Raw genomic sequence first — 27,862 nt, 5'->3', positions numbered from 1 at the left:
CTTGCCTGTGCTAAGCCCATTGATGACAGCTGAATATTTCCCCGGCCAGCAAAGCCCCGGCTGCTTCGCCACCACATGCTGAGTGACTGGCAGGTGAGGGGCTGGTTCCATCTGCAGCCTGTCACCAGCTCTGACATGCTCAGAGGGAGGTCCTGGAGACTTTTCTCCACGCCTTCCCTGGCTGGAAAACAGCCAGCCCCGAGGAATTCTTCCCTCCCTCTTCTAGAGAGACTCAGAGCTGGAGAGGAAGTCGTCAGTGGCATCTATTGCAATCCCGTCTGCTCTTCTTTGGTCGTCTTTGGACATTGACACGAGTATCCTCTGCAGGAAAAGCTCAAAATGTGCGAGGCCTCTCAGCTCTCCTGTTTCATAGTATAAACTCAGGGTCTCTGGGGTCAGGAAGAATTTCTCCTCAGGGCAGGTTATTCCATAAGTGGCCACTAGAGGGCGTCTTTCACCTTCCTGGCTTCTCTTACCCCGATCCCCACGGGGGATACGGTCGAACGAAGATTCGCAACGTCAGCGACGTTACTTGCGCAGCTGAAGTCGAAGCAGCGTAAGTCGAGTTTTGGCGCCGCCCACACGGCGGGAAGTCGATGGGAGCGCACTCTCCCTCCGCCTTCCCTTACTCCTCGTGGACGCAGGGTGACCGGCATCGACGGAGCGCCCGTCTCCGCCCGAATTCGCCTGTCCTCACTGGACCCGCCCATTCGAAGCCCGGAAGATCGGCAGCGGCCAGCTTCTCTGTTGTGTGGGCGTGGCCTTAGAGACGAGACTAAACGGTACTGTGGCCATTGCTCGGTTTCGGCCTATTTGTGTGAGAGGTGTGTACTGCGTGTCCTCAGTGTGGGCGTCGGGTATGTAAGGCAGGGGAAGGCTCCGCCTCCCCAAACCGCCAGGCATGGCCCCGCCCACGCTCCGCCCCCAGAGCGCCTGCAGAGTGTTGCTACCCCCAACGCTTGCCTTCCCCGTGTTCTGGGGCTGGAGAGGCAGGGCCAGGCCAGGCCACGTGGCGCGCCCTCTTCCGGGGCTGGGGAGGCTGGGGCAAGTGCGCAGCTCCCCTCCTTTCCCCATGGGGGGCAGGGCCTCAGAAGAAGGGGCGGGGCTGGAGGTGGGGCTGAGGGGCTCGCCTCCCCCAGCCGTGCCTTCACCAACCGCCCGTGCTTCTGATCCCCGCCTGGCCCCGTCTCCCAAAGCAGGAAATAACAGGTCTCCCTGGGACCTTTCTGTGGGTGCCTTTGGCTTGAAACGAGGACACTTGTGCGCCTCTAAGCGCGGCGCCTACCTGCAAACGCAGCAGCCATGTTGGGTTTTAGGGCTGCAGTACGGGGTTACACAGAAACACGCGCACTGGGAGACTTGACTTTTGTTCTTTCTTGGCTTCCATAAGCTAACAGAAATACCCCTGGAAGCCGAGAGGGCATGTTTTGGAAACGTACCAGTGTCTTACGGGTGTTTTTCAAGTTGACGGAGTGTCAATTTTCAGACAGGCTACCTACTCATTTCCTCTGCTAAAACGGGACCATAAATGCTAGTTCAGCCATGGCAGCAAAATAACGGTTTCGGCTCCGTGAGCTCACACCTGGGTTTAACCTGGGATAGAGCGAGCTTCTTCCAAACCGCAAGGGACCAAAAAAAGAGCCCCAGGCCGAGGTTAACGAGGAAGTGTGCTCGTGAGAATGCCCCTCCCCTCCCCTCCCGTCCCGAGGGATGTGTAAAAAGCCTGATGCCGTTCCAGGTGGGAAAGCCGGCTCTGTGCTACCAGGCCCCGAGGGAGCACACTGGTCCGTGGGTATCTGGTGTAGACAGCACTGGGGGCCAGCAAGTCCCCCAGAACCGCTGGCGCTAAAAGGTCCCTGCGTAGCGGGCGGTGTGAGCTAGCCATCAGAACGGGGGTGCAGGGGGATGCTGGGGGCTTCCTCCAGAGAGGCTCTCCCCACCCCCTCCTCCGTTCATCCTCGCTGACGGCTCCGCTCCCAAAGCAAACAGCAGCCCCCGGCTCCTCCCTTTTTAGGGTCCCTCCCCCTTCGATGGCACAAGGGGCCCCTCGGAGTCCAGCCCCGCTGGCTCCCCCTGCAGTGAGGGGAGACCCCCGTTACCCCTTCTCTGGCAAAGGAGTTTAACCCTCTCCCTGCCAAACTCCAGACCAGAGCAATTCGCCTTCTGGATTTCGCGACTCGGGGTTTCTGAGCTCAGCCCCTGGCGTACACGGAGGGTGGTGAGGGCTGCCTGGGATAACCCGAGGCTGGGGCCCTGACGCAGCAGTGAGAAACCAAAGCGCCTTTGGGGACTGGCGGGGGAGGATTATTCAGGATCTGGGAGCAGGGAGGAGGCAGAAGGCCAGGGTGGGGTAGATCAGGAAGTCCATGTCAGTGCTGGTGCCGGAGCATCCCCGGAAGGCAGTGGTGTTTTATGGGAACGCAGAATCGGGCAGATCCTGGCCTGGATTTGGCCTCATTCAGCCCAGGTTTTACTGGCCTGATGCTCAGCACTCCCAGTTCCCACCGAAGCTAAGGGCGAGCAGCAGGTGTTCAGCCCCTCTACTAATCAGGCCTTAGGAGGGGTGCACGGAGCTATCGTCTCTTCTGCGTTTGGCCAGCAGGGGTCGCTAGAGCTGATACGTCTTGGACAGAACCAGACCCTCTGCTGCGCCCGGAGCATGATCCCTGAACGGTGCGTTTAGCCAGCAGGGGTCACCAAAGCCAACACGTCTTGGACAGAATCAGACCCTTTGCTGTGCGGCTGGAGCATGACCCCTGAACGGTGCGTTTGGCCAGCAAGGGTCACCAAAGCCAACACGTCTTGGACAGAACCAGACCCTCTGCTGCGCCCGGAGCATGACCTGTGAATGGTGCGTTTAGCCAGCAGGGGTCGCCAAAGCAGACACGTCTTGGACTGAACCAGACCCTTTGCTGTGCGGCTGGAGCATGACCCCTGAACAGTGCGTTTGGCCAGCAGGGGTCGCCAAAGCCAACACGTCTTGCTGCCCAGAACCCCCCTGCTGCACGGCTGGACCATGACCCCCGAACGGTACCTTTGAAGCCCCGCATCCCAGTGGGGCCAGATGGGCCAAGGTCTCCCTGGTCTCCTTTCAGGCCGGGCGGTCCCAGAGGCCCTCTCTCTCCAGGGAGCCCTGAATCGGGAAAGAACAACAGGCAAGGTGTTGGAAGCCGAGCCGGCGAGAGCAGGAATCCCGCAGGCCGCACGCTAAGCGGCTCTGCTGAGCCCAGCGACAGTGCACCCACTCACCCCATCGTCCTGCTCACCCAAATGCCCTCGCTGGCCCTGGTGGGGCAGAACTGCCCACGGGCTTGTGCTACAAAGCCCATGTGCAGCCCCTATTCCCTCAGCATGCTGTGGGGATCTGCAGCCAGGCTTCTAATCAGAGCCTCTGGGGCGGGGCCTGCAGGTACGTCTCCAGCCCCAGGCGCGACATTTCAGCGTCCTTCCTGGAGGTGTGGCTCGGGGCAGAGCCCCCAGCCTAATGAGATGGGGCAGCCTCCCCTCAGCCCCCCGCAGTGTGTGGTGCTACCGACTCCAGAATCCACAGGCGGCCCCAATCTCCCGGCTCCCTCCCACAGCCTCCCTAGAGAGCCCCTAAAGAGCCGTGTCCCGCTCCAGGTGATGTGTTCCTGGCTCCTTGCAGACAGCCGGTGCCTGGGAACCGGGGTGTCTCATCCCCCCCTGCATGCCTGTGTCCCGGTGGGCTGAGGGACCCGGCAGCTCTCGGGGTGGTGGACGGCCCCCGCACAGGGCTAGCACAAGGACAATGCACCCTCTGCGGGTGTCCGTGGGATTTAAGCATTGCCTGAGCCTTGTGCTAACCCTCCGCACGGGAGAATTTAACCCTCAGGGCCTAGGACTACGGCCAGGGAAGTCTCATAGATGTAAGGTCAGGAGGGACCCGCAGGATCGCCTAGCCTGGTACCTGCTGCACATCGCAGGCAGCAGAACCTCACCCACCCGCTCCAGGAGGAGGCCTTGGGCGGGGGGTGTAGCTACTGCCTGGGGAGGCAAACTCCCTAGCCTGTGGCCCCGCCCAGACTCCACCCCTATTCTGCCTGGCCCCACCCCTCCCCACTGCCCCACCCCCTCCTCACTGTCTCCCTCTTCTCCCTGCTCACCCCTTCCAGCCGCATCCTTGAACCCATATGTAGCAAACGAGATGGGGGAGGGAGACCCCCACACCTTTAAAATGTCGTTCTAAAGAAAATGGACCCTGTTTTCCTCTGCATGCCAGACTGTGCTGACTGGACTTGCAGAAGGTGCCTGATCAAAAGCCCCAAATTTGGGAATAAAAAAATGCCAGCCCCAGGTTTTCTGATATACCCTGAAATTTGTCTGAGATTTATTTGCGAAAAGTTTGTAGTAAGGGCAAGTCAGTTGTCCGTCTGAGTACAACATTAAATATTAGGACATACACCAGGGCTGGGCAAGATACCTCTCGGCAGACCTGGCCCGCCAAGCCAGAACTGGGATGACCCAAAACACCTGGATACGTTTGTACCCAGCCAGGCCGGTCGCTCAACGGGGCTCCGAACCGCTCTGGTCTGATTCAGTTTGGTTCTGGAGATGCAGGAGTTCTGGGCTCTCTGTTTCAGCCCCGATGGCTCTCAACCTTCCCGCCAACACACAGACATCTACTTAGATGGAAAAACAGGTTTTCCTTTTGGCTGTGGCTGAATTTCCCTTGGTTTACATTTAAATTAAGGGGGAAGGATGTTCCCTGAAACTTGAAAAAGTTCCATGTAACCCCTAAGAAAGGCCCAGATTTCCAAGACCCCCATGATCCCAAATTCCCCTTCCTCAGCCCTCCGGCACCCCATGTGCGGCTGGTTCCCACTGCCTTTGGTTTTCTCCTCCCTCAAACTCTTTGTTTCCTGCCTGTGCACCCGCTGTTTAGTAGTTAGTGGCTGTGGGCTGCAAACCCCAATTGCGCAGGCCTGTCCGGCACGTGGCAAGCGGATGCTAGTTTGTGTACCCGACGTTGCTCCTCCAGGGAATCAAGGCGGCGTGGGAGGAGATCAAAGGGCCACGCCGGCAGACGGGCAGATGAAGGCTCCCCCGGGGTGTCTCTGGGCATGGGGGAGGGGTGCCTATGGCGACACAGAGAAGCGGGAGTTTGTTTAGCTCTGCTCCCAACTCAGCGTGGCCACTGGCAGAGGCGTGGCGGCATTGAACGGCGGTGATTGGCTGATGGTGACTGACACGCTCCTCCCCTTCCGCTCTGGAATCGGCAGTTCCAGAAGCGGCTTTAAGACGGGGCACCCTCCCTCCCTGGGATGCCTGTGGGGACGGCTGACGGCCCCGGGAGCCTGCCCTGTATGCGCCAGCTCTAACTGAGTGCCCACGCTGTGGGGCAGTGCACGTGGTGCACCCAAAGGCGTGCCCCCCCCCCATTACCTGGCTCAAAGGAAGAAGAAAAGGGAGGGGACTAAGGAGGGGAATGTGCCCACGAGCTAATATGGCCCTGATTTTCCCAGGTGGCGATCTCTGAACGCCAGCCTCGCAGCACCCCATGGCTCAAGAATGGGATTGTTGCTCCTAAGTTTGTGGAAGGATGCAAATGAGGGGGAGAGGAGGCGTCTAGGGTGGCACAGCTAGGAGTAATAATTAGCCCTCATGTAATGTTTCTTTTTTCCCCTAGGCGGGCTGGCAGCTATACCCTGAGTCTTACAAGTGGGGAAACTGAGGCACAGTAAGGGGCAGCGAGTCGCCCAGGTCACCTGGCCAATCAATGGCAGAGCTGGGAATAAAGTCCCTTGATGGCCAGTGCAGCTTCTAGGTCACACAGCAAGGCCACTTGCTCGGGCTGGGGCTCTGCAAACCCACCCAACGGTTGTTACAGCCTTGTCTTCACTCTGCGGAAGATCAATGCTGCCGCGATCGAGCTTCTGGAGTTTGATTTATCTGGTCTAGTTAAGACCCACTAAATCAAACTCAGAGTGCACATCCCTCCCACCCCTGCTGGGGGCCGGTACTCCTGCTCTCGCGAGGAGGAAGGGAAGCCAACGGGAATGTTTGTTCCTGTCGGCCTCTCGCCATTTTGTGTTACCGGGATTTATGACTTGTGTAGTGCTAACAGCATCCCACAGCCCATCGAAATTGATGGGCGTTTCCTGGAGGCCTTTTGTACATGGTCTCTTACCTCTCAGTCCAGGTAAACCAGGGACTCCCGGTTCGCCTTCCATTCCTTCATTGCCTTGGTCTCCTTTCGGTCCTGGAGGCCCTGAAATATGACACACAAACATGGTTAGCGGCTTCCTTGAGACAGAGCCGTGGCTTCGGCAGAGGGATGCAAGTACAGGTCCGTCCTTAGCTATCAATTATTATTTAGCAAATGCCCAACAGTGCAGGAGGTGCGGAGAGGACATGGAATAAAACATACAAGTGCAGTAGCTGAGATGAGTTTACCATGTGCCTTCTTCCCCGATTCAAAGATATTAAGGCCATGAGCATCTCATCTGACTTTCTGAATTGCCCAGGCCACAGAATTTCGCCTACCCTGTCTGAGATGCCTTTTCAGAGATGGTCAAAGTTCAGAATTCCAGTGCCAGAAGTACTTGTGACATGGCAAAATTTATTTTCACCCGAATTGGAATGAAAAGTCACAATGTCATCATTTTCTGAAAAAATATCTGGCCAAATTTGTTTCGGAACTATTTAAACCTCCGACGCAGGGGAATCCTCTCTTCAATTTCATCGTAACAGCTACGGAGGAATTGGTCACGGAAACGAAAACGAGCCATAGTTTAGGTACAAGTGATCACAACTGGATCACATTTGTTACATGCGAACAGAATAAAGCCCCACTGTATAGCTGGTGATATAAAAAGCAGCAATTTCACAAAGATGAGAACAATTATGAGCCAAATCAGTTGAGAGAAAGAATTTGAACAGAAAAAATGGGCATGATCATTAGGAACTGTTTAAGAATATTTTACACGTCCCCAAAAGTCACAGTTCCACAGTAGACAAGGAAGGTACTGCATAAAACTAACTAACTAACTAACTAACTAACTAACTAACTAACTAACTAACTAACTAACTAACTAACTAACGAGACTTAGAAGCAGAATGAAGTGAAAGTTGCTGCAATTACTTTTCATAAAAATCTTATATAACAAATGGAAGAAATGGCAGTTGACAGTAATGACTCTAATAAGAAACTAGGATTAGGAGCAAATTGATAAGGAAAGCAAAGAGATACAAGGAGACATCTATAGTCAATAGAATTAAGGACAATAATGAGTTTTTAAAGTATATTAGGAACCAGAGGAATCCTAGCCATGGGATTGCTGGATGAAAGTGACAGACCTGACAATAATAAAGCTAGAAGAGTTCAATAAATATTTCTGGTCTCTATTTGGACAAAAGCCAGGTGATATTTTTAGCTCAAACCATGATCTGCTTTTCATTCCAACAGCAACCAAGGAGGAGGTTAAGCATCACACACTAAAACTCAATCTTTTAAAATCGGCATGTCCAGGTAGCTTGCATCCAAGAGTTGTAAAAGAGCTGGCCGAGATGTTCTCCCGCTCATTTGCATGGATTTTCAGTATGTCTTGGAACACTGGGGAAGTTCCTGAAGGTGGCAAGAAAGTGAAGATTGTGCCTTTCTTTAAAACAGGGTAAATGGGACCCAGGGTAAATGGGACTTATTGGTGTGCCGCACTTGGGATAAGAGTTACATGGATTCAACTAATAAAGAATGAAAGGAAGGTAATGTAATTGGTGCCAATCAACATGGGCACCTGGAAAACAGATGCTGTCAGACTAACTCGTTACCTTTTATCGATGAGATTGCTAAGTTGGGTGCTAAAGGTCACAGAGAGGCAATAAGGCACTTAGAGTTCCATCAGGCCTTTGACTTGGTACCATAAGACACATTGATTAAGGAATTAGAGTGATATAAACCCAACTAGGTGCATTTCCAGTGGCTGAAGAACTGGCTAATGGATAGGTCTCAAAATGTGCCTGTAAACAGGGAATCAGCTTTGAGCAGGGATCTTGATGCACACCTGTTTTTGGCCATGCATTAACATAGAGAAGTGGAAAAATTCTATTACCTGACCAGGGACTTGAACCCTGGACTCTCAGAGTAAGAGTCTGATGTACTACCAACTGAGCTTGCCAGGCTCACCTGTTTACTAATTATCTGGGAGGAGACATCACGGATGGAGTTTGCAGACACTACAAAGCTGAGATCAGTGATAAATAATGGAAATAACAGGCCGGTGAGGCAGACCAGCCTGGATCCGGTGGTTGGCTGGGTAGGAGCAAATGAGGCATGTTTTAGTAGAGCCAAATGTAGACGTATGGAGCTTGGCTATACTTAGCAGATGGGCTACTCTGGCCTCGGAAAGAGGCATTCTGCAAAGGACTTGGGGGTCATGGCGGATCCTCAGCGGAACATGGGGTGTCTGTGTGATGCAACGGCCGAAAAGGATCCTTGGGTTCCTAAACAGGGGAGTTGTGATTAGGAAGGTTATACTGGCGCGGCACTGGGCATTGCTAGCGAAATGGGGAGGAGGCAAAGGTTTAACGGGCTCCGCTGGCTGGAAGATGAAGGTGGGCAAATTCAGAGTGGAAATAAGGAGATGCAACTTTGAACACCGGGGATGGTCCAGCACGGGAGCAACTTACCAAGGGCCACAGTGGAGTCTGCATCACTAACCCATGAAGACGGAACATTGTTTCTGAGAGATCCGCTCTACTTCAAGCAGGAAATAACTCGGGGACGTTCTCCGGCGTGGGAATCCCTGTGAGGAGCGCGCCCGCACAGCCGCGCACAAAACAGGCTCTGCCTGCCCAGCTCCGTTGCAGAGCTGTGCGGCAGGAAGGTGCGTGGTCCGGCAGGTGGCTGCTCCAGGCTGGGGCCGGCTGAGGCGGTGTGTGTGGGGGGAAGGTTACATGATGACGGGGGGCCGCTCAGGGGACCAGCTCTAGCTCTTCCCCAGGGCTGGAGCCGTGGCCAGGGCCCAACCGCGTGGCAGAGGCCCATAGCTGGAGTCAGGCTCTGGGGTGGCTGTGCCTGGGGCTGGGGCACCCTGCATCTCTTCTCCCCCCCCACCCCTCTCTTTTGTCCCGCAGAGCCCCCTGTTTCCCCAACCCTCTGTTGCACCTCCCCACCCCCAGCACCTCAGTCCCCGCAAACCCTGGGCGCTGGCAGCAGCTTCCCTCTGCCCGAGGTGGAGCAGCCTGGGGCAGTCTCTGCCCACACAGGCTGCCCTGGGAGTAGCGCTTCCTGGGGGGGGGGGGGGGGCAGTGCTACCTGGGAGCAGGGTATTGAAGGGGAAGGGGAAGGGGAAGGGGAAGGGGAAGGGCAGAGCTATGCAGATATTAAAGGGGAAGGGCGGAGCTATGCCAGTATTAAAGGGGAAGAGGAAGGGCAGAGCTGTGCCAGGTATTAAAGGGGAAGAGGAAAGGCAGAGCTATGCTAGGTATTAAAGGGGATGGGCGGAGCTATGCCAGGTATTAAAGGGGAAGGGCCAAGCTATGCAGATATTAAAGGGGAAGGGTGGAGCTCTGTAAATATTAAAGGGCAAGAGGAGGGGCGGAGCTATGCCAGATATTAAAGGGGAAGGGTGGAGCTATGCCAGATATTAAAGGGGAAGGGGAAGGGCGGAGCTATGCAGGTATTAAAGGGGAAGGGCGGAGCTATGTAAGTATTAAAGGGGAAGAGGAAGGGCGGAGCTATGCCAGATATTAAAGGGGAAGGGGAAGGGCCAGGCTATGCAGATATTAAAGGGGAAGGGCGGAGCTATGCAAGTATTAGAGGGGAAGGGGAAGGGCGGAGCTATGCAGGTATTAAAGGGGAAGGGCGGAGCTATGTAAGTATTAAAGGGGAAGAGGAAGGGCGGAGCTATGCCAGATATTAAAGGGGAAGGGGAAGGGCCAGGCTATGCAGATATTAAAGGGGAAGGGCAGAGCTATGCAAGTATTAAAGGGGAAGGGGAAGGGCGGAGTTGTGCAAGTATTAAAGGGGAAGGGGAAGGGAGGTGCTGTGCCAGGTATTAAAGGGGAAGGGCGGAGCTATGTAAGTAATAAAGAGGAAGAGGAAGGGCGGAACTATGCCAGATATTAAAGGGGAAGGGGAAGGGGAAGGGCCGAGCTATGCAGATATTAAAGGGGAAGGGCGGAGCTATGCAAGTATTAAAGGGGAAGGGGAAGGGCGGAGTTGTGCAAGTATTAAAGGGGAAGGGGAAGGGAGGTGCTGTGCCAGGTATTAAAGGGGAAGGGCGGAGCTATGCCAGGTATTAAAGGGGAAGGGCCAAGCTATGCAGATATTAAAGGGAAAAGGTGGAGCTATGTAAATATTAAAGGGCAAGAGGAGGGGCGGAGCTATGCCAGATATTAAAGGGGAAGGGTGGAGCTATGCCAGATATTAAAGGGGAAGGGGAAGGGCGGAGCTATGCCAGATATTAAAGGGGAAGGGGAAGGGCCAGGCTATGCAGATATTAAAGGGGAAGGGCGGAGCTATGCAAGTATTAGAGGGGAAGGGGAAGGGCGGAGTTGTGCAAGTATTAAAGGGGAAGGGGAAGGGAGGTGCTGTGCCAGGTATTAAAGGGGAAGGGCGGAGCTATGCAGGTATTAAAGGGGAAGGGCGGAACTATGCCAGGTATTAAAGGGGAAGGGGAAGGGCCGAGCTATGCAGATATTAAAGGGGAAGGGTGGAGCTATGCAAGTATTAAAGGGGAAGGGGAAGGGCAGAGTTGTGCAAGTATTAAGGGGGAAGGGGAAGGGAAGTGCTGTGCCAGGTATTAAAGGGGAAGGGGAAGGGAGGTGCTGTGCCAGGTATTAAAGGGGAAGGGGAAGGGCGGAGCTATGCCAGGTATTAAAGGGGAGGATGATGAGCATTTCAGCGAGGTGGAGAAACAGCGGCTCGGAAGGCAGGACCTCTGCTTGCTCTGTGCTGCGTCAAAGTTCTCGGCGAGGGGAGATTCTCCGTGGGCACAGCTCGGCCGACACCCCTCAGTCCTGGCCTGGAGACCCCCTTTCTCTCTGCGGTTCCAGCCCTGTGAGTCAGAGACTCCTCCCCGCTGCTCTGGTTTGTGGTCGGGGTCTCGCTCCCGTTCTCCCACGCTAGCCCCGGGGAGCCGGGTCTGGGCTGCCAAAGCTGCCGGGGACCAGTCGTTTGCGTAACCCAGGATCTCGTCCCGGGGTTCACAAACTAGATCCAGGCGTGGGAATCCCTCCGTTGGCTTGTGGAGCTCGAAACAAGGAGCCGTCACAGAGCCGGTCACTGGACCCAGATTTGATCCGGCCTGCCTGTCTCTTTGCGCCCTGGGGTCCCCACACCGGGTCTGGAGCCAGGAAATACCTAGTGAGGAGGCTCAGAACCGTCCCCACGGCTGAAGCGCTCTCTCTCTCTCTCTCTCTCTCTGCACTCTGCCGGCTCCGGCGTGGCTGGCTCCAACGTCCCTCGTGCAGCAGCGGCTCCATAAAGTTCCACATGGCCTCGCATTACAGGAGAGCTGGGAATGAACCCCGGGCCCTGCCCGACTTCCGTGAGGCTGGAGAGACACGTCTGGGCTTCTCCCCAGCGGCACCTCGAAGCGGATGTGTGCTTCTCCTTTCATGCTAGACCCTGTCACAGGTCCCAACCTCCCTTCCGCTCCCCGGTTCCCCCCGGCGATCTCACGCCCAAGCTCCCCATGCTGCGAACAGGGGCCGGGGGGACAGGACGGTTTGGTTAAAGGCGGATTCCATGTGTTCAGAGCCAGCGTCTTGCTTTCATTCTAGTCCAGACCCTCCCCGGGGGCGAGAATCCAAGTAACTGAGATGAAATGGACAGGGTCTCAGAAAATTACAGGATTCAGATGTGGGGGGGGGGGGGGGGGGAAGGAAGCACCCCACTCCCCGTCTGCTCCTCCCCAAGGCAGGAGTTGGTCTTTAGACCACACTCTGGTGCCCCCCTATTGTGGTGGGGCTAAAAGAAGACAGTGGACAGGACGAGGGCAGATGGAGGCCCTTGGAGGGGGGCAGGAGGGATGCCCCAAAGCGCTGGAATGAGTCCTTGACTGCTAGGCTGCCCACAAAGGGACCCCTCAGCAGGGGTAGAATGCAAAGCCTCCTGCTCCAACAGTCACCCAAAGGGAAATCTCCTATTCTCGCCAGCTGCACAGGGTCTTTGACACAGGGGTGGGCAGTTCTGACTTCATCCAGTAGAGGGCGCATGCACACCTGCCCATGCCTCTGCAGGCACAAGGACGTCGTAAAGGGGGAGGCGAGGCAGGGAATGGGGATAAGGAATTTCAGACCGATATCGTCAGCCGTCTAGAAGCATTTGCCGGCGTACGCAAAAGCAAGTCTGCCTAAACTCCTGGCAGGTCACCACCACACACACGGGCTATTTCAGGAGAGAGACATGCCCAGATGTACCCCTGAAGGAGGCTGAGCTAGCCAACCGCCGTCTAGGACACCGGGCCTGCGGTAAATGGCAGCCCACGAGGAGTGGACACGTCACATTATTAGGGTGGCGCAGACACGGACCACGGAGACCAAACATCCTTGCGAAGAACCATAGAGGCCACGGAAAATTTCCAGAAAAACGACACTTAAGTCCACACTGCAATTGTGTTCTTTCCACAGAATGTCGGAAAAACAGAAGGGTTTTTCCGACAGCTACGAGGAAGAAGCCTTTTTGTGAAAGAGCTCTTTTGGAAAAGGCGTGTGGATGGGGAAGAGGGAGTTCTTTCGCAAGAAGAGGAAAGAGGAAAAAGCACAGGTGCCCCGGTGGCCGCTCCGTCCATCGCAATCACAACTAAAATCATAGAATCATAGAACCACAGAGCTGGAAGAGACCTCAGAAGGTCATCGAGTCCAGCCCCTTGCCCAAGGCAGGACCAATTCCAATTAAGTCAACTCAGCCAGGGTTTTGTCAAGCCGAGACTTAAAAATTTCTTGGGATGGAGACTCCACTACTTCCCTAGGGAACCCATCCCAGTGCTTCCCCACCCTCCTAGTGAAATAGTATTTCCTAATATCCAACCTGGACCTCTCCCACCACAACTTGAGACCATCGCTCCCTGTTCTGCCATCTGTCACTACTGAGAACAGCCTCTCTCCATCCTCTTTGGAACCTCCCTTCAGGAAGTTGCAGGCTGCTCTCAAATCCCCCCTCACTCTTCGCTTCTGCAGACTAAACAGACCCAAGTCCCTCAGGCTCTCCTCATAAGTCATATGCTCCAGCCCCCTCATCATATTGGTTGCCCTCCACTGGACCCTCTCCAATGCGTCCACATCCTTTTTGTAGTCAGGGGCCCAGAACTGGACACAATATTCCAGATGCGGCCTCACCAGAGCCGAATAAAGGGGAATGATGACATCTCTGTATCTGCTGGCAATGCTCCTCCTAATGCAACCTAAATGCCATTAGCCTTCTTGGCTACAAGGACGCCCTGTTGACTCATCTCCAGCTTCTCATCCACTGTAACCCCCAGGTCCTTTTCTGCAGAACTGCTACTTAACGGATTGGTCCCCAGCCTGTACCAATGCTTGGGATTCTTCCGTCCCAAGTGCAGGACTCTGCACTTGTCCTTGTTGAACCTCATGAGATTTCTTGTGGCCCAATCCTCCAATTTGTCTAGGTCACTCTGGACCCTATCTCTGCCCTCAACGTATCTACCTCTCCCTCTAGCTTAGTGTCATCTGCAGACTTGCTGAGGGTGCAACCCATCCCCTCATCCAGATCATTCATAAAGATATTGAACAAAACCGGCCCTAGAACCGAACCTGTGAGCGAGCATCCATTCAGTGCGGACGCTGTTGAAAAAGCAGATCATTTTTCCGTGGCACTATGGCAGTGTGGATGTTCTCTTCGAGAAGAAGTTTTTTCCGGATGATCTCTTCCGGAAAAGCTTCTTCCGAAAGAAGGCTGCAGTCTGGACATGGCCAAACATGCTCTGCTAATTGGCTAACGAGGCCGTTGCGGGGGAACGTCTCCGCCCGCTGAGCGAAAGACGTTGCCCCGCCAGCTGGCAGGGGCCGGAGGTTGCTCCCTCCCTGTGGTGCCGGGGGCGTGGGGGGCGCGCCCTTACCCCGGATCACGGAGAGGTTGCGCAGGGCGATGGCGTGCTCCCAGTCCTTCAGCCGCAGGTCCTCGGTCACGTTGTTGAGGATGGCCAGCTCGTGCTTCAGCTGCCGCTCCATGGCGATGTGGATCTGCCGCATCTGCCGGGCGTCCTCCGTGGCGTTGCTGATGCGCACCTGCAGGTCCTGGAGGCGGGCGTGGTGGACGCCCACGTCGTAGGAGAAGGTCCGGTTGAGGGTGCCCACCGCCCCGCCCACCTCGCTCAGTTGCTCGCCCAGGCTTTCCACTCGGGTGGCCAGGTGCGCCAGGAGGCTGCTGTGGTGCTCCAGAAGCAGCCGGCTGCTGTTGCCCTCCACCGAGAGCCTGTACGTCTCCATCTGGGCCACGTCGCCCTGCTGGGTCAAGCTGTCCCGCAGGCCGGCCACGGCCTTGTCCGTCTGGCCGGCCTGGGCCTGCAGGCTCCACAGGAAGCCCTCCAGCTTCTGCAGGGAGCCCGTCATCAGGAAGAGGGAGTCCGAGTGGTTCTGCAGCAGGTCCTGGAGCCGCCAGACGTGCTCCAGCACCTCCCCCTTGAGCGGCAGCTGCAGCAGCTTGAGTTGCACGTCCCGGAGGCTCTCGTTCAGGCGGTTCACGTGCCCCGTCAGCGCCTTGAGGTCCTCGGGGGAGCTCTGCGGCCTGGACACTGCAGGAGAGAGAGAGGAGCCGGGCGTCAGAGCGGGCCGGGCGTCGGAGGGGGGCACGCGGCCAGCTGCTGGGAATGGCAGCCCCGTCCCCTGGGGGCAGGAGCTGTGGGTCGCACACTGGCCAGCCCCGAGGCACCTGGCTGCGGGGGAACCCATGACAAGTTGGGGGGGGCTAAGGCAGATTCCTGCCCCCCCGGGACCACATCCTGGAAGTGGCCGGCTCCTAGGTGGGGGGCCCCTGGGGTTCCATGCGCTGTCCCCGCCCTGAGCACTGGCTCCACACTCCCATTGGCTAATTTCCAGCCAATGGGAGCTGAGGGGCGGGTCTGGGCCTGCAGGCAGGCTGCTTGTATGCCTCCTCCGGGAGCCGGACCTGCAGCCTGGTCCGTGGGGCCAGGAGAGGCAGGAAGCTGCCTTGCCCCCCCTCCCCCCCGCCCCACTGCACGGGACCCGCTGGAAGTGAGCCCCTGCCCAACCACAAGCACCGCTCCCTGCCCCAGCCCTGAGCCCCCCAATGCAGAGCCCCCTCCTGCACCCCAGACCTGCCATTCCTCCCCCTTCCCCCGAGCCCGCACTCTGGGCAAAAGACACAATCCTGCTGGGTCGCGGCAGCAGCAATTTCCTCCAGCTGGGGCGTGAGAAAAACCCGCTGGGCTGGGAACACAAAGTACCAGGCAGCGGCCGCTCCGCAATATGCCCACTGGTCTGCCAGGCCCCAGGACACAGGGGCCCCCAACACGGCTCTTCCTCACCTCCCTGCTGCAAATCCACCCGGATCTAGGAGTGTGCAGGGGACCCTCAGCGCCTGGACCTACCCCTCCCACCTGTGCCTGGACCTACCCCTCCCACCTGTGCCTGGACCTACCCCTCCCACCTGTGCCTGGACCTACCCCCTCCCACCTGTGCCTGGACCTACCCCCTCCCACCTGTGCCTAAACCTACCCCCTCCCACCTGTGTCTGGACCTACCCCCTCCCACCTGTGACTACCCTCTCCCACCTGTGCCTGGACCTACCCCTCCCACCTGTGCCTGGACCTACCCCCTCCCACCTGTGCCTGGACCTACCCTCTCCCACCTGTGTCTGGACCTACCCCCTCCCACCTGTGCCTGGACCTACCCCCTCCCACCTGTGCCTGGACCTACCCCTCCCATCTGTGCCTGGACCTACCCCCTCCCACCTGTGCCTACCCCCTCCCACCTGTGCCCTCCCACCCATGCCTAGATCTACCCCCTCTCATCTGTGCCTAACCCTACTCCCTCCCATCTGAGCACAGACCTACCCCCATCGGCCACAGTCCCTCTTCCCTAGACCCCCGAGGGTTGACGATCGGGATGAGGGGGGACTGGGTGGGAAATGCACGTGATCTCCTTCGGCCATATGGGACTTGCCTGGGAATGCCCTGGCGTCTGGCTGGCGACCCACACGTCGCTGTAGGTCTCAGCTGAGAGCCTGGAACCGCCCCGGGCTTGGGGCAAGGCTCCATGCTGCATGTGCCTGGCAGCCAGCCTTGCCAGACAGCGGGGGGCGGGGGAATGGGGAGGGTGTGGATGCTTTTGGGCGGCAGAGCACAGCTGGATCTGGATTTAGTTTTCCTGCATTGAACCTTCTGGCTCTAAACCCACCGTTTCCTCTCCCCCAACGGCGCTATAAACGGCCCGGCCTGGCCCTTTGTTTTTGGCCTTTAATTGCCGCACAGTCGGGTTCCCTGGCCGGCCAGGAAACCGGGACCGGGACTGAGAGCTGCGCTCTGTGATCGACACCAGCAGCTGGCTCCGAGGCCCGGGGAGCGGAGTGTGGGGCGCCCCGGGAGCAGCCACCCCTTGCCACCGGAAGCAGAAGAGCTGTCAAGGTGAACGCGCCCACTTGGGATGTGAGGGTTTCAATCCAGCCCTTCTGGGGCGAGTCCTTGGCTTTCCCCTGCAGGCCTCTCGCATCCTGGCGGCAGCTCACTGGCTGCAAGAGGAGAAGGATCGAGAGGTGAGGCCTCTTTCTTCTGCAGCGGGAGAACTTAACACAAGAACATAAGAACAGCCAGACGGGGTCAGACCAAGGGTCCATCCAGCCCAGTCCTGTCTGCCCACAATAGCCAATGCCAGGAGCCCCAGAGGGAGGGAACACAACAGGTATTCCTCCCCTGTCATCCACCTCCAGACAAACAGAGGCTAGGGACACCATTCCTACCCACCCTGGCTCTCAGCACTTGATGGACCTAACCTCCATGAATCTATCTAACTCTTTTTTGAACCCTGTTAAAGTTCTAGGCTTCACCACATCCTCTGGCGAGGAGTTCCACAGTTCTCTGTGAAGAAAAACTTCCTTTGATTTGTTTTAAACCTGCTGCCTATTAAACGCCAGTTCAGTCCCATACAAGTGCCAGGCATGTGTAGTCAAAGTCAGAGATGCCCTGACCTCACCCAGCGAAACACCGCTTGGGCCAGATTTACAGCAGCCGAGCCCTCTGGCGCCCAAGGTGGGATGCGCCAGGGGTCCAAATGCGTGTAAGTCGGAGCAGTCCAGGGCTGCTCTAATGCCTGCAGCTGCCCCAGGACTCTGCCTCGCACCACATGCTCAGAGCTGCTCCGCTCGGGAGCATCTTGGAGTGGTACCATCGTCCCTGAGGGTGGCAGCTGGCATCTGCACCGGGGCGGGCAATAAGCCTGAAGCAGCTGGCCAGGGTTAGCCCTTGGTGGGCCACTTTTTTCCGAAAAAACCCTGTCGTCTGGATACACCCCCAGCTGTCTAATTGCACACACAAGAATGACACACGCACCGACACAAGTTAAACAGAGCCAGCGGGTTGCGACATGGAGATTGACAGGGGACAGGAAGTAATTTGCTCAACACACCTTTGAGCAATGGACATAAACGTCCAGGGCTCGACAAACTATAGAATCTACTTGCCCGTGGCGAGTAGATGGCTCTTGAGCCTGCGCAGTGCGGGGCTGGCGAGCGGCTTTCGCCGCCGTTTGTCAAGCCCTGTAAATGTCCATCAGTCCATTTCGTAAAGCCTGGGGTGGGGGTTGAGCCATCAGAGGGGATTGCAAAGAGGCTGGCGAGAGGCTGTTCTCAGGGGTGATGGGTGGCAGAACGAGGAGCAACGGTCTCACGTTGCAGAGGGGGAGGTCTAGGTTGGAGATTAGCACAAACCATTTCCCTAGGCGGGTGGGGAAGCGCTGGGCCGGGTTCCCTAGGGAAGGGTGGAATCTCCATCCCTAGAGGTGTGTAAGTCCCGGCTGGACAAATCCCTGGCTGGGTTGATTGAGTTGGGTTGGTCCTGCTCTGGGCAGGGGGCTGGACTCGATGGCTCCTGAGGCCTCTGCCAGCCCTGGGGTTCTAAGATGGCCTGATGGCCTGAAACAGAAAACCAGCGAAAGGAGCCGTTCTGCGCCGCCATCGCGGGCTCTCCCAGGGCAGGGCCCCCGGAGGAGAGGCAGGCTCTTCTTTCCAGCTCTGTGAGCCCGCGCTGGATCCTGCCTGCCCAGGGGCCGTATTTTGAGGGGGAGATCCCACGACAGGGAGCCAAGAGCGTACACGTGTCTCCGACCGGCTGCAGAGTAAAGGGGGAACAAAATGGCTCGGCGTGCGGGTGTGAAGTGAGAGTGAGCTGCCAGGGAGATGGGCTGCGGGGCGGGGCAGAGGGCAGGGGACACAGTCTAGGGGTCAGGAGGGACTTTTTTGCCCCGGTCCGAATGGCGGAGTCTGAGGGGGAAAGTTGCCTTCCCCTGCAGGGCGGGGGCCAGGTCACTTGCAGGTTTGAACTCGTGTCGGCGGCGGAGTCTCTGCAACTCCAAGTCTTGCCATCAAGATTGGAGGGCGTCAGTAACTCAGCCAGCGCTCGGGGCCTCGCACAGACGTGGGCGGGTGAGGTTCGGGGGCCATGACAAGCAGGAGGCCGGACTTCGCGATCATGAGGGTCCCTTCTGGCTTGAAAGTCTCAGAGTCCAGAAGACAGCGTGGGAACCGGGCTGCATGTGCTAAGCAGGCACGTGAAGCCTCTGTGGGTGGGGGCGTGGGGAACCCACACCATGCTCCCTGAAGGGGCGGGGCTAAGTGTGGAAGGGGCAGGGCTTGGTGAAAGAGCAGGGCTCGGCGTGGAAGGGCAGCGCTTTGTGTGGAAGGGGAGGGGCTTGGTGTGGAAGGGGCAGAGCTTAGTGTAGAGGGGGTGGGGCTTGGTGTGGAAGAGGCGGGACTTGGTGTGGAAGAGGCGGAGCTTTGTGTGGAGGGGGTGGGGCTTTGTGTGGAAGAGCGGGACTCGGTGTAGAAAAGGCAGGGCTTGGTGCGGAAGGGGAGGGGCTTGGTGTGGAAAGGGCGGGGCTTGGTGCGGAAGGGGCGGAGCTTTGTGTGGAGGGGGTGGGACTTACATAAGAACATAAGAACGGCTGTACTGGGTCAGACCAAAGGTCCTTCTAGCCCAGTAGCCTGTCTGCCGACAGTGGCCAGCACCAGGTACCCCAGAGAGGGTGGACCGAAGACAATGATCAAGCGATTTGTCTCCTGCCATCTCTCTCCAGCCTCTGACAAACAGAGGCCAAGGACACCATTTTATCCCCTGGCTAATAGCCTTTTATGGACCTAACCTCCATGAAATTATCTAGCTTCTCTTTAAACTCGGTTAGGGTATGTCTACACTACCACCCTAGTTCGAACTAGGGTAGTAATGTAGGCAACCGGAGTTGCAAATGAAGCCCGAGATTTGAATTTCCCGGGCTTCATTTGCATGTTGCCGGGCGCCGCCATTTTTAAATGTCCGCTAGTTCGGACTCCGTGCCCCGCGGCTACCCGCGGCACGGACTAGGTAGTTCGGATTAGGCTTCCTATTCCGAACTACCGGTACACCTCATTCCACGAGGAGGAATGCCTACACTAACCACCCTAGTTCGAACTACGGTGGTAGTGTAGACATACCCTTATAGTCCTAGCCTTCACAGCCTCCTCTGGCAAGGAGTTCCACAGGTTGACTACATGCTGTGTGAAGAAGAACTTTATTTTATTAGTTTTAAACCTGCTACCCATTAATTTCATTTGGTGTCCTCTAGTTCTTCTATTTAGGGAACTAATAAATAACTTTTCTTTATCCGCCCTCTCCACACCACTCATGATTTTATAGACCTCTATCATATCCCCCCTCAGTCTCCTCTTTTCTAAACTGAAAAGTCCCAGTCGCTTTAACCTCTCCTCATATGGGACCCGTTCCAAACCCCTAATCATTTTAGTTGCCCTTTTCTGAACCCTTTCCAAGGCCAAAATATCTTTTTTGAGGTGAGGAGACCACATCTGTACACAGTATTCAAGATGTGGGCGTACCATAGTTTTATACAGGGGCAGTAAGATATTCTGGGTCTTATTTTCTATCCCTTTCCTAATAATTCCTAGGAACGAGGAGTACAGGTAGTTCGGAATAGGAAGCCTAATCCGAACTACCTAGTCCGTGCCGCGGGTAGCCGCGGGGCACGGAGTCCGAACTAGCGGACATTTAAAAATGGCGGTGCCCGGCAACATGCAAATGAAGCCCGGGAAATTCAAATCCCGGGCTTCATTTGCAACTCTGGTTGCCTACATTAACCACCCTAGTTCGAACTAGGGTGGCAGTGTAGACATACTCTAATAGATTAGTAAGACAGGATTTCCCTTTACAGAAACCATGTCGACTTTTGTCCAACAAATTATGTTCTTCTACATGCTTCACAATTTTAAGGGGTGGGGCTTTGTGTGGAGGGGGTGGAGCTTTGTGTGGAAGAGCGGGACTCGGTGTAGAAGAGGCAGGGCTTGGTGTGGAAGGGGTGGGGCTTGGTGTGGAAGGGGTGGAGCTTTGTGTGGAGGGGGTGGAGCTTTGTGTGGAAGAGCGGGACTTGGTGTGGAAGGGCAGGGCTTGGTGTGGAAGGGGCAGGGTGGGGCAGCCAGACCTGCCGGACTGCGGCGTGCCCCCTCCCCAGCCCTCACAGCCATGCAGTGCTCTGGCAGAGATTTAAAGGGCCCGTTGAGTAGCAGGAGCCCCTGAATTGCCAGGCCCTGGGGCACCTGCCCCCTTTGCTCACCCCTGTGGGCAGGCCTGGGCACATGTTACCCAAGGCTCCCGCGGAAGCCGGGGAGAAGAGCAGTGCTCTGCCCTCTGAGAGCGGGCCCTGCCTGCCTCCACAGGGGCGGTGCTGCACGGCAGGAGCAGCGGAAGCAGGGAAGCTGGTGATTCCGGAGCCTGGGCGCGAGTCGGGCAGGAAGGGGGTCGACCCCTTGCTCTAGACCCAGGCTCGGGATTTTGTGCCTTGCTCTCCAATTCTATTTCTCGTGCCTGGCGCGGGAGGGATCCAAACCAAACCTCCCCCGTACAAACATCCAACCTTTCCCTGGGATTCGCCTGGCCGGGAGCCACGGGGCCTGGGAACTGCTTAGCAACTCGCCCGCGTGTTTATAAAAAGGAAGCAAAACGAAATGAGGACATTTGGTTCAAATTACAGAGTGGGGCCTAGCCATAGAGAGGCTATGTTTGTGTGTACACACACAGACACACACACACAGATGGATTTCCAGGGTTCTGGCTTGGAGCCACCCCCGGCCAACACCCTGGGTGAAACTCACAAACATTTGGAAGGTTAATAGGGGAAGGGATTTATTGACTAGGATATTGTCTGCAATATGATGGATGGGTTTTAGACAATACTTAGCAACGGAAGTGCGTGTGCGTGTGCGTGTGCGTGTGCATGTGTGGGGGGGGGCAGAGTGCCTGCTGAAATTCTAGCTGCCAGCTAGAATTTCTGGATGGTCTTCTGGCCGGTTCTTGGGGAGGAGCCCCCGTGTTTACAAGTCCGTGAGGGGAAGGCTGTTGCCATAACAGAAAGGAGTCATGTATCTTCCCAGGCAGCAGCACAATGGGGAAAAAAAAGCTTTTTCGTTCATCATCCGCTCTCCTGGCCACTGCAGGGTTCTCCCTTAAGGGATGCTCTGGTGTTGTTTGTGCAGTCCGGTCTGACACGTGCCAAGTCATGAGACTTCTCCAGGGAGACCGTGCTGAATGCCGAGATCTTGCTGTGATGAGAATCCTTGTCTCTAGCTGAATCAGAGGGCACGGTTACTGTGTCAGCCCGGGTGTGACCAGTGGCGGGCTGGAGAGGGTGTTTTCTGGTTAGCTGAGATAAGTGTGAAGACCCGGACCTGATAAGCTTCAAATGTAGATAAGACGAAGAGCTTAGTGACTGGGCCTGCCTGACATCATCTGCAAAGCCACTGGTCCTTACATGTTCCATACGATGGCCAAACCAATTGTGTCCCAGAAGTAAAGACATTAGTAACGAGGGAAAATGCATATACTGTAAACCCATCCAAGATCCACCTTTGACACGGGACGAGGGGAAGCAGTAGACGTGCTATCCCTCCACTTTAATAAGGTTTTAGATATTGTGGGAGTTGGAAAAAGTCATTGCAGAGCCTTTGGCCATTATCTTTGGAGATCAGGAGAGATCCTGGATGATTGGAAAAAGACAAATGTAGTGCCCATCTTTAGAAAAGAGAAGAAGGACAATCCAGGGAACTACAGACCAGTCAGCCTTACCTCAGTTCCTGGGAAAATGGAGGGGATCCTTAAGGAATCCATCCTGGATGCACTTGGAAGAGGGGAAGGTGATCAGGAATAGTCAACGTGGATTCACAAAGAGCAAGTCCTGCCTGACCAATCTGATTAGCTTCTGTGGACATGGGGAAGTCGGTGGATGTGATACATCTTGACTTTAGCAAAGCTTTTGATACGGTCTCCCACAATATTCTTACCAGCAAGTTAAGGAAGTATGGATTGGATAAACGGACTGTAAGATGGCTAGAAAGGTGGCTAGATTGTCAGGCCCAACAGGTAGTGATCAACGGCTTGATGTCAGGTTGGTAGACAGTTTCAAGTGGAGTGCCCCAAGGATTAGTTTTAGGGCTGGTTTTGTTCAACATTTTATGAATGACCTGAATGAGGCATGGATTGCACCCTCAGCAAGTTTGCGGATGACACTAAGCTAGGGGAAGAGGTAGACAGGCTAGAGGGCAGGGATAAGATTCAGCATGACCTAGAAAAATGGGAGGATTGGGCCAAAAGAAATCTGATGAGGTTCAAAAAGGACAAGTGCAGAGTTCTATCCTTGGGACGGAAGAATCCCAAGCATTGGTACAGGCTGGGAACCAACTGGCTAAGCAGCAGTTCTGCAGAAAAGGACCTGGGGGTTACAGTGGACGAGAAGCAGGATGTGAGTCAACAGGGCGCCCTTGTAGCCAAGAAGGCGAACGGAATATTAGATTGCAGTAGAAGGAGCATTGCCAGCAGATCCAGAGAAGTGATTATTCCCCTTTATTCAGCGCTGGTGAGGCCACATCTGGAGTATTGTGTCCAGTTCTGGGGCCCCCTCTACAAAAAGGATGTGGACACATTGGAGAGGGTCCAGCGGGGGGCAACCAAAATGATTAGGGGGCTGGAGCACATGACCTATGAGGAGAGGCTGAGGGACTTGGGTATATTTAGTCTGCAGAAGAGCAGAGCGAGGGGGGATTTGAGAGCAGCCTGCAACTCCCTACAGGGGGGTTCCAGAGAAGATGGAGAGAGGCTGGTCTCAGTGGGGGCAGATGCAGAATGAGGTGCAATGGTCTCATGTTGCAGCGGGGGAGGGTCTAGGAGGGTGTGGAAGCCCTGGGCTGGGTTCCCTAGGGCGGGGGTGGAATCTCCATCCCTAGAGGTGTTTGAGTCCCGGCTGGACAAAGCCCTGGCCGGGTTGATTGAGTTGGGCTGGTCCTGCCTTGGGCAGGGGGCTGGACTCGATGGCTCCTGAGGCCTCTGCCCGCCCTGGGGTCTGTGACGCTAAGACTGTCACATGCAGCCTCCTCATTAGCAAACTAGGCACTTACAACCTAGATGAACCCACTGTAGGGTGGATCCACAACTGCTTGGAAAACTGTTCTCCGTGCGTAGCCACCAGTGGTTTACAGTCAGGCTAGACGGGACGGGCCAGAGGGATCGGTCCCACCTCTGCTTCCACTCAGTATCCTTATCACCGATTTGGATGACAGCGTAGAGAGTGCATGTACAAAGTTTGCTGATACCCATCTGGGAGGGGTGGCAAAGGCTTTGGAGGACAGGGTCATCATTCCAAATGAACTGGACCAACTGGAGGAATGGTTGGAAATACACGGGATGAAACTGCACAAGGAGAAATGCAAAGTACAGCCCTTAGGAAGGAGGGAGGGTGCAGTCGCACAAACAGCTGCCTAGGAAGGAGGGCTGCAGCAAGCGGTCTGGGGGTGAAGGCAGGCCACAAACTACAGAGGAGCCAGCCACGTCAGGGTGTGGCAGAAGCAGCGGGAGCGTGGTGAGAAAGACAGAAGTCCTTCTTCCGCTCTCCTCTGTGCTGATAACACTTTGGCCGCAGCGTCGTGTCCGGGTCTGGACACTGCACTTTGAGACAGACGTGGGCGAACGGGAGGGTGTCCAGAGGACAGCAAGAAAGATGGCTGAAGGTCCAGGGACCAGGACCTCTGAAGAAAGACTGAAAAAGTCCGGAGAAGAGAAGGCTGGAGGGGACATGCTAACAAGCCGACCGTTATCATGAAGAGACAAGCGATTCATTCTCTGCGTATCCAGGGAGCACAGGACAGGAAGGACTCGCCTTCGACTGAAGCAAGACCAATGTAGGTGGGACATTAGGAAGAACTTCTTCACTGTCTGGGTGGTTAAATGCTGGAGCAGATGATCTCGGGAGGTTGTGGAATCTCCATCCCTGGAGATATTTCAGAGCAGGTTGGACAGACACCGGTCAGGGATGGTCTAGATGGTGCTTGGTCCTGCCGTGAGGGCAGGGGACTGGACTCGATGGCCTCTCGAGGTCTCTTCCACTCCTACATTCGTATGATTTGACAAGACATGTAGAGTGTGTCGTTGTATCTCCCGGTAGCTAAACCCCTGGGCCCAGCCCAGAGCTGCTACACACCTAATAACGAAACGTCACAATGGTCAGATCAGGTCAAACCAGAGGCCCATCTAGCTCAGTATCTTCTGACAGTGGCCAAAGCCAGATGCCCCAGAGGCAGGGAACAGAACAGGGAATCCTCATGTGATCCCTCTCCCGTCTCCCATTTCCAGACAAACAGAGGCAGGGGACACCATCCCGACCCATCCTGGCTAATAGCCATTGCTGGACCTAACCTCCGTGAATCTATCTAGCTCTTTTTTGAACCCTGTTAAAGTCCTGGCCTTCACCACATCCCCTGGCAAGGAGTTCCACAGGTTGGCTGTGCACTACATGAAGAAAAACTTCCTTTGGTTTGTTTGAAACCTGCTGCCTATTCATTTCATTGGGTGGCCCCTAGTGCTTATATCGTGGGAACAAGTCAATAACTTCTCCTTATTCACTTTCCTCACACACACTTTTATAGACCTCCATCCTTCCCCCCCCCCTTCGTCTCCTCTCTACTAAGCTGAAGAGTCCAAGTCTTTTTAATCTCTCTTCACATGGGACTTGTAGGGTAAACTGAGGCAGTCCATGGTATTTTGCTAAGTACCCCGATTCAATCCTAAATTTGAGGCAGGCCTGGGAACACACAGCACAGGCCTGTAACATGACCCTGGTCGCCTTGGCAACCACATTCCAAGAGGGCCTCACTTGGAAAAGATACTGGCTGGTACCAAAACAAACTTTGTTAAGGTTAACGAGTTGATTTGTGCTCACTGCCTTCCTTTAATCCTGGATAATGGGACCAAGGACCACGCCAACGCGAGGCAGTATCCTCCCGCAGTCGACGCATCATACTCCAGTAGACAAAGTTGCTATTGAAATGTCTGTCTTGTTTATGTTGGCTTCTTTAGCTTGCTGGGAATAACTACTTGTATTAATGATAAGATGTTTAATTGGCGATGGGCGGAGATGTTATGTAATCTTCATAGGTTAATGGCTTACATGCTCATTTCGTCTTGCAGCTAGAACCAATCAACTTGCTTCTCCTCCGTCCATCTGCTGCCTATATAATCTATTGTAATGTTTTGTTTCACCTGTGTTCACCAGGTTAACCCCTGGCTGTCACTCCACCAGCGCTGGGTGTGTAATAAATCCTCTGACTTGTTTTCACCTGCATCCAGAGTTGTCCAGACTTATTCCCTACAGGACTTGTTGCAAATCCCTCATCATTTTTGCTGTCCTTTTCTGAACGTCTTTCAATTCCAAGATAGCTTTTTTTGCAACGGAGCGACCTCATTTGCACGCAGGATCCAAGCTGTGGGCGTCTATGGATTGAGAGAGAGGCAGTAAGATAGTCTCTGTCTTGTTGATTCCTTTTCGAAATGAATGAACGGAGGTTTCTGGAGCCCAGAGAACTGGATGAAGTTTTCTCCCGGAACTTGGAGAGCTGAGTGGGGAAGAAGGGGAGGGAATCCCCAAGATTTACTGCCCTCTGCTTATCGTCCTGGCCGAGGCGTGGACACCATGGACTCTGGTTCTATGGAGACCCAGTCTGAGTTTCTCCTGAGATTCAGTGGCGCTATGATCACATTGACGCCAGCAGCAGTGAGGGCTGCCCGTCCACACCCAGAGCGATACGTACAGCTCTGCCCGGGCAGGATAGTCGGAGGAGGGTGCTTCACTCCTATTGCACAGGGAAGGCACAACTGGAAATCTTGGGATCAAGCAAAGTCTGGGATGGAGAGGTTGGGTATCTGAAATTTGAAAGAGCATCAATTCTGCATGAGCTGGAATCTTGGGATGAAGGGGGTGGGTGTTTGAGATTTGAAAGAGCCTCGATTCCGCATTAGAAACGAGCCTCCGTCTGTCCGTCCGTCCGTCTTGCTGGCTCTCAGTCCCCCAACTGGCCCATGTGTCTCTCTGAGACCCCGGGAATGATTGCCCCGGGAAAGACAACAAAGTAAAACTGGGCGGCGTGTCCTCCCCACCCCAAAACCCGCCGAAGGCCAACAGGCTGAAACAGACAGGGAGGTGCCAGGCCCGGCCCTTGCGAGGCGAGGACCAGCCAAAAACACATTGGGAAGCTTTCAAGAAATTAAAACACCTCATGGCTCCCTTCCCCTCCCCCTCTCAAAACAACAACTCTCATATCTCCCAAATGCCTTGTCTCATTTGCCTCAGACTTTCCACAAAACATGTCCCCTGGCATGGGACCATGCATGAGACGTTACAGATGGATTGATTTAGTTTGGGCTGAATCAGAAGGAAGTGCGGGGGGGGGGGGGAGGGAAGCTGACCACAACTGGGTTTCTGTGGCAGAGCGAGGTAACCCACTGGCAAAATGTGCCCCTTTGGAGGCTGGTCTGTTGCAGGATAATAGCCAACTGCCACTAGCTAGCAGGGCAATTCCTGTAGTTTGAGGATGGAGATCCTGGCTTCAGACCCTGAAGAGGGACATCACGCTGGTTTTTTATCCTTGCCATGGGGAGCTTAGCACCTCACCGCAGCACCTGCGGTTCCTCAGGCTGGGATAAATTACAGAGGCTTCGAATCCTTATTCTTCAGAGCAGGAGACCAGCAAGGGGGTCAGGAAGGAATGCCTCCTGCCTGGCCGTTCCTCCTGAAATCAGCGCCCAGAATCCCACTGGCTTTGGATCGGGACCGAGGAACCGCTCTGCGGGACTGGAGGAGCCCCCCATTTCTAGCCGTGAGGACTTCCCAAGCACACGCGTGGGGAGGGAAGGTCGGGGGATCTACCGCAGAGAAAGGACCTGCTCTTCTGAGCTGTGACGGCCAATCCTCCGGCTCCAACAAAATTAAAGAGCAAGCAAATACATCTGGAGTATTGCGAACAATTCTGCTCCTCCCCCCGTTACAGAAAGGATGTGGGCGCATTGGAGAGGGTCCAGCGGAGGACAACCCGAATGACTCGGGGGCTGGAGCACACGACCTACGAGGAGAGGCTGAGGGATTTGGGCTTGTTTAGTCTGCAGAAGAGAAGAGCGAGGGGGGATTTGAGAGCAGCCTGCAACTCTCTGTGGGGGGTTCCAAAGAGGCTGGAGAGAGGCTGGTCTCAGTGGGGGCAGGTGGCAGAACAAGGAGCGATGGGCTCACGTTGCAGTGGGGAGATCTAGGTTGGATGTTAGGAGAAACTATGGTGAAGCACTGGGATGTGTTCCCTAGGGAGGGGTGGAATCTCCATCCCTAGAGGTGTTTCAGTCCCGGCTGCACA

General features: G+C 55.5%; 1 protein-coding gene across 1 annotated transcript in view; it reads right to left on the bottom strand.

The window, feature by feature from the left end:
• SCARA5 (scavenger receptor class A member 5) overlaps positions 1–27,862 on the bottom strand; it is a 114,677-nt gene that overhangs the window by 45,650 nt on the left and 41,165 nt on the right. The window contains exons 4-6 of the mRNA XM_075925959.1: positions 14,043–14,717; positions 6,149–6,229; positions 3,035–3,133 (exon numbers count right to left, since the gene is read on the bottom strand). Coding sequence (XP_075782074.1) covers positions 3,035–3,133; positions 6,149–6,229; positions 14,043–14,717 — 855 coding nt within the window. The remainder of the gene's footprint in view (positions 1–3,034; positions 3,134–6,148; positions 6,230–14,042; positions 14,718–27,862) is intronic.

Source organism: Pelodiscus sinensis, chromosome 3, assembly GCF_049634645.1.
Source record: "Pelodiscus sinensis isolate JC-2024 chromosome 3, ASM4963464v1, whole genome shotgun sequence".
Lineage (NCBI taxonomy): Eukaryota > Metazoa > Chordata > Testudines > Trionychidae > Pelodiscus > Pelodiscus sinensis.
The sequence above is the reverse complement of the archived record's forward strand: the minus strand, read 5'-3'. Positions and strand labels throughout refer to the sequence as shown.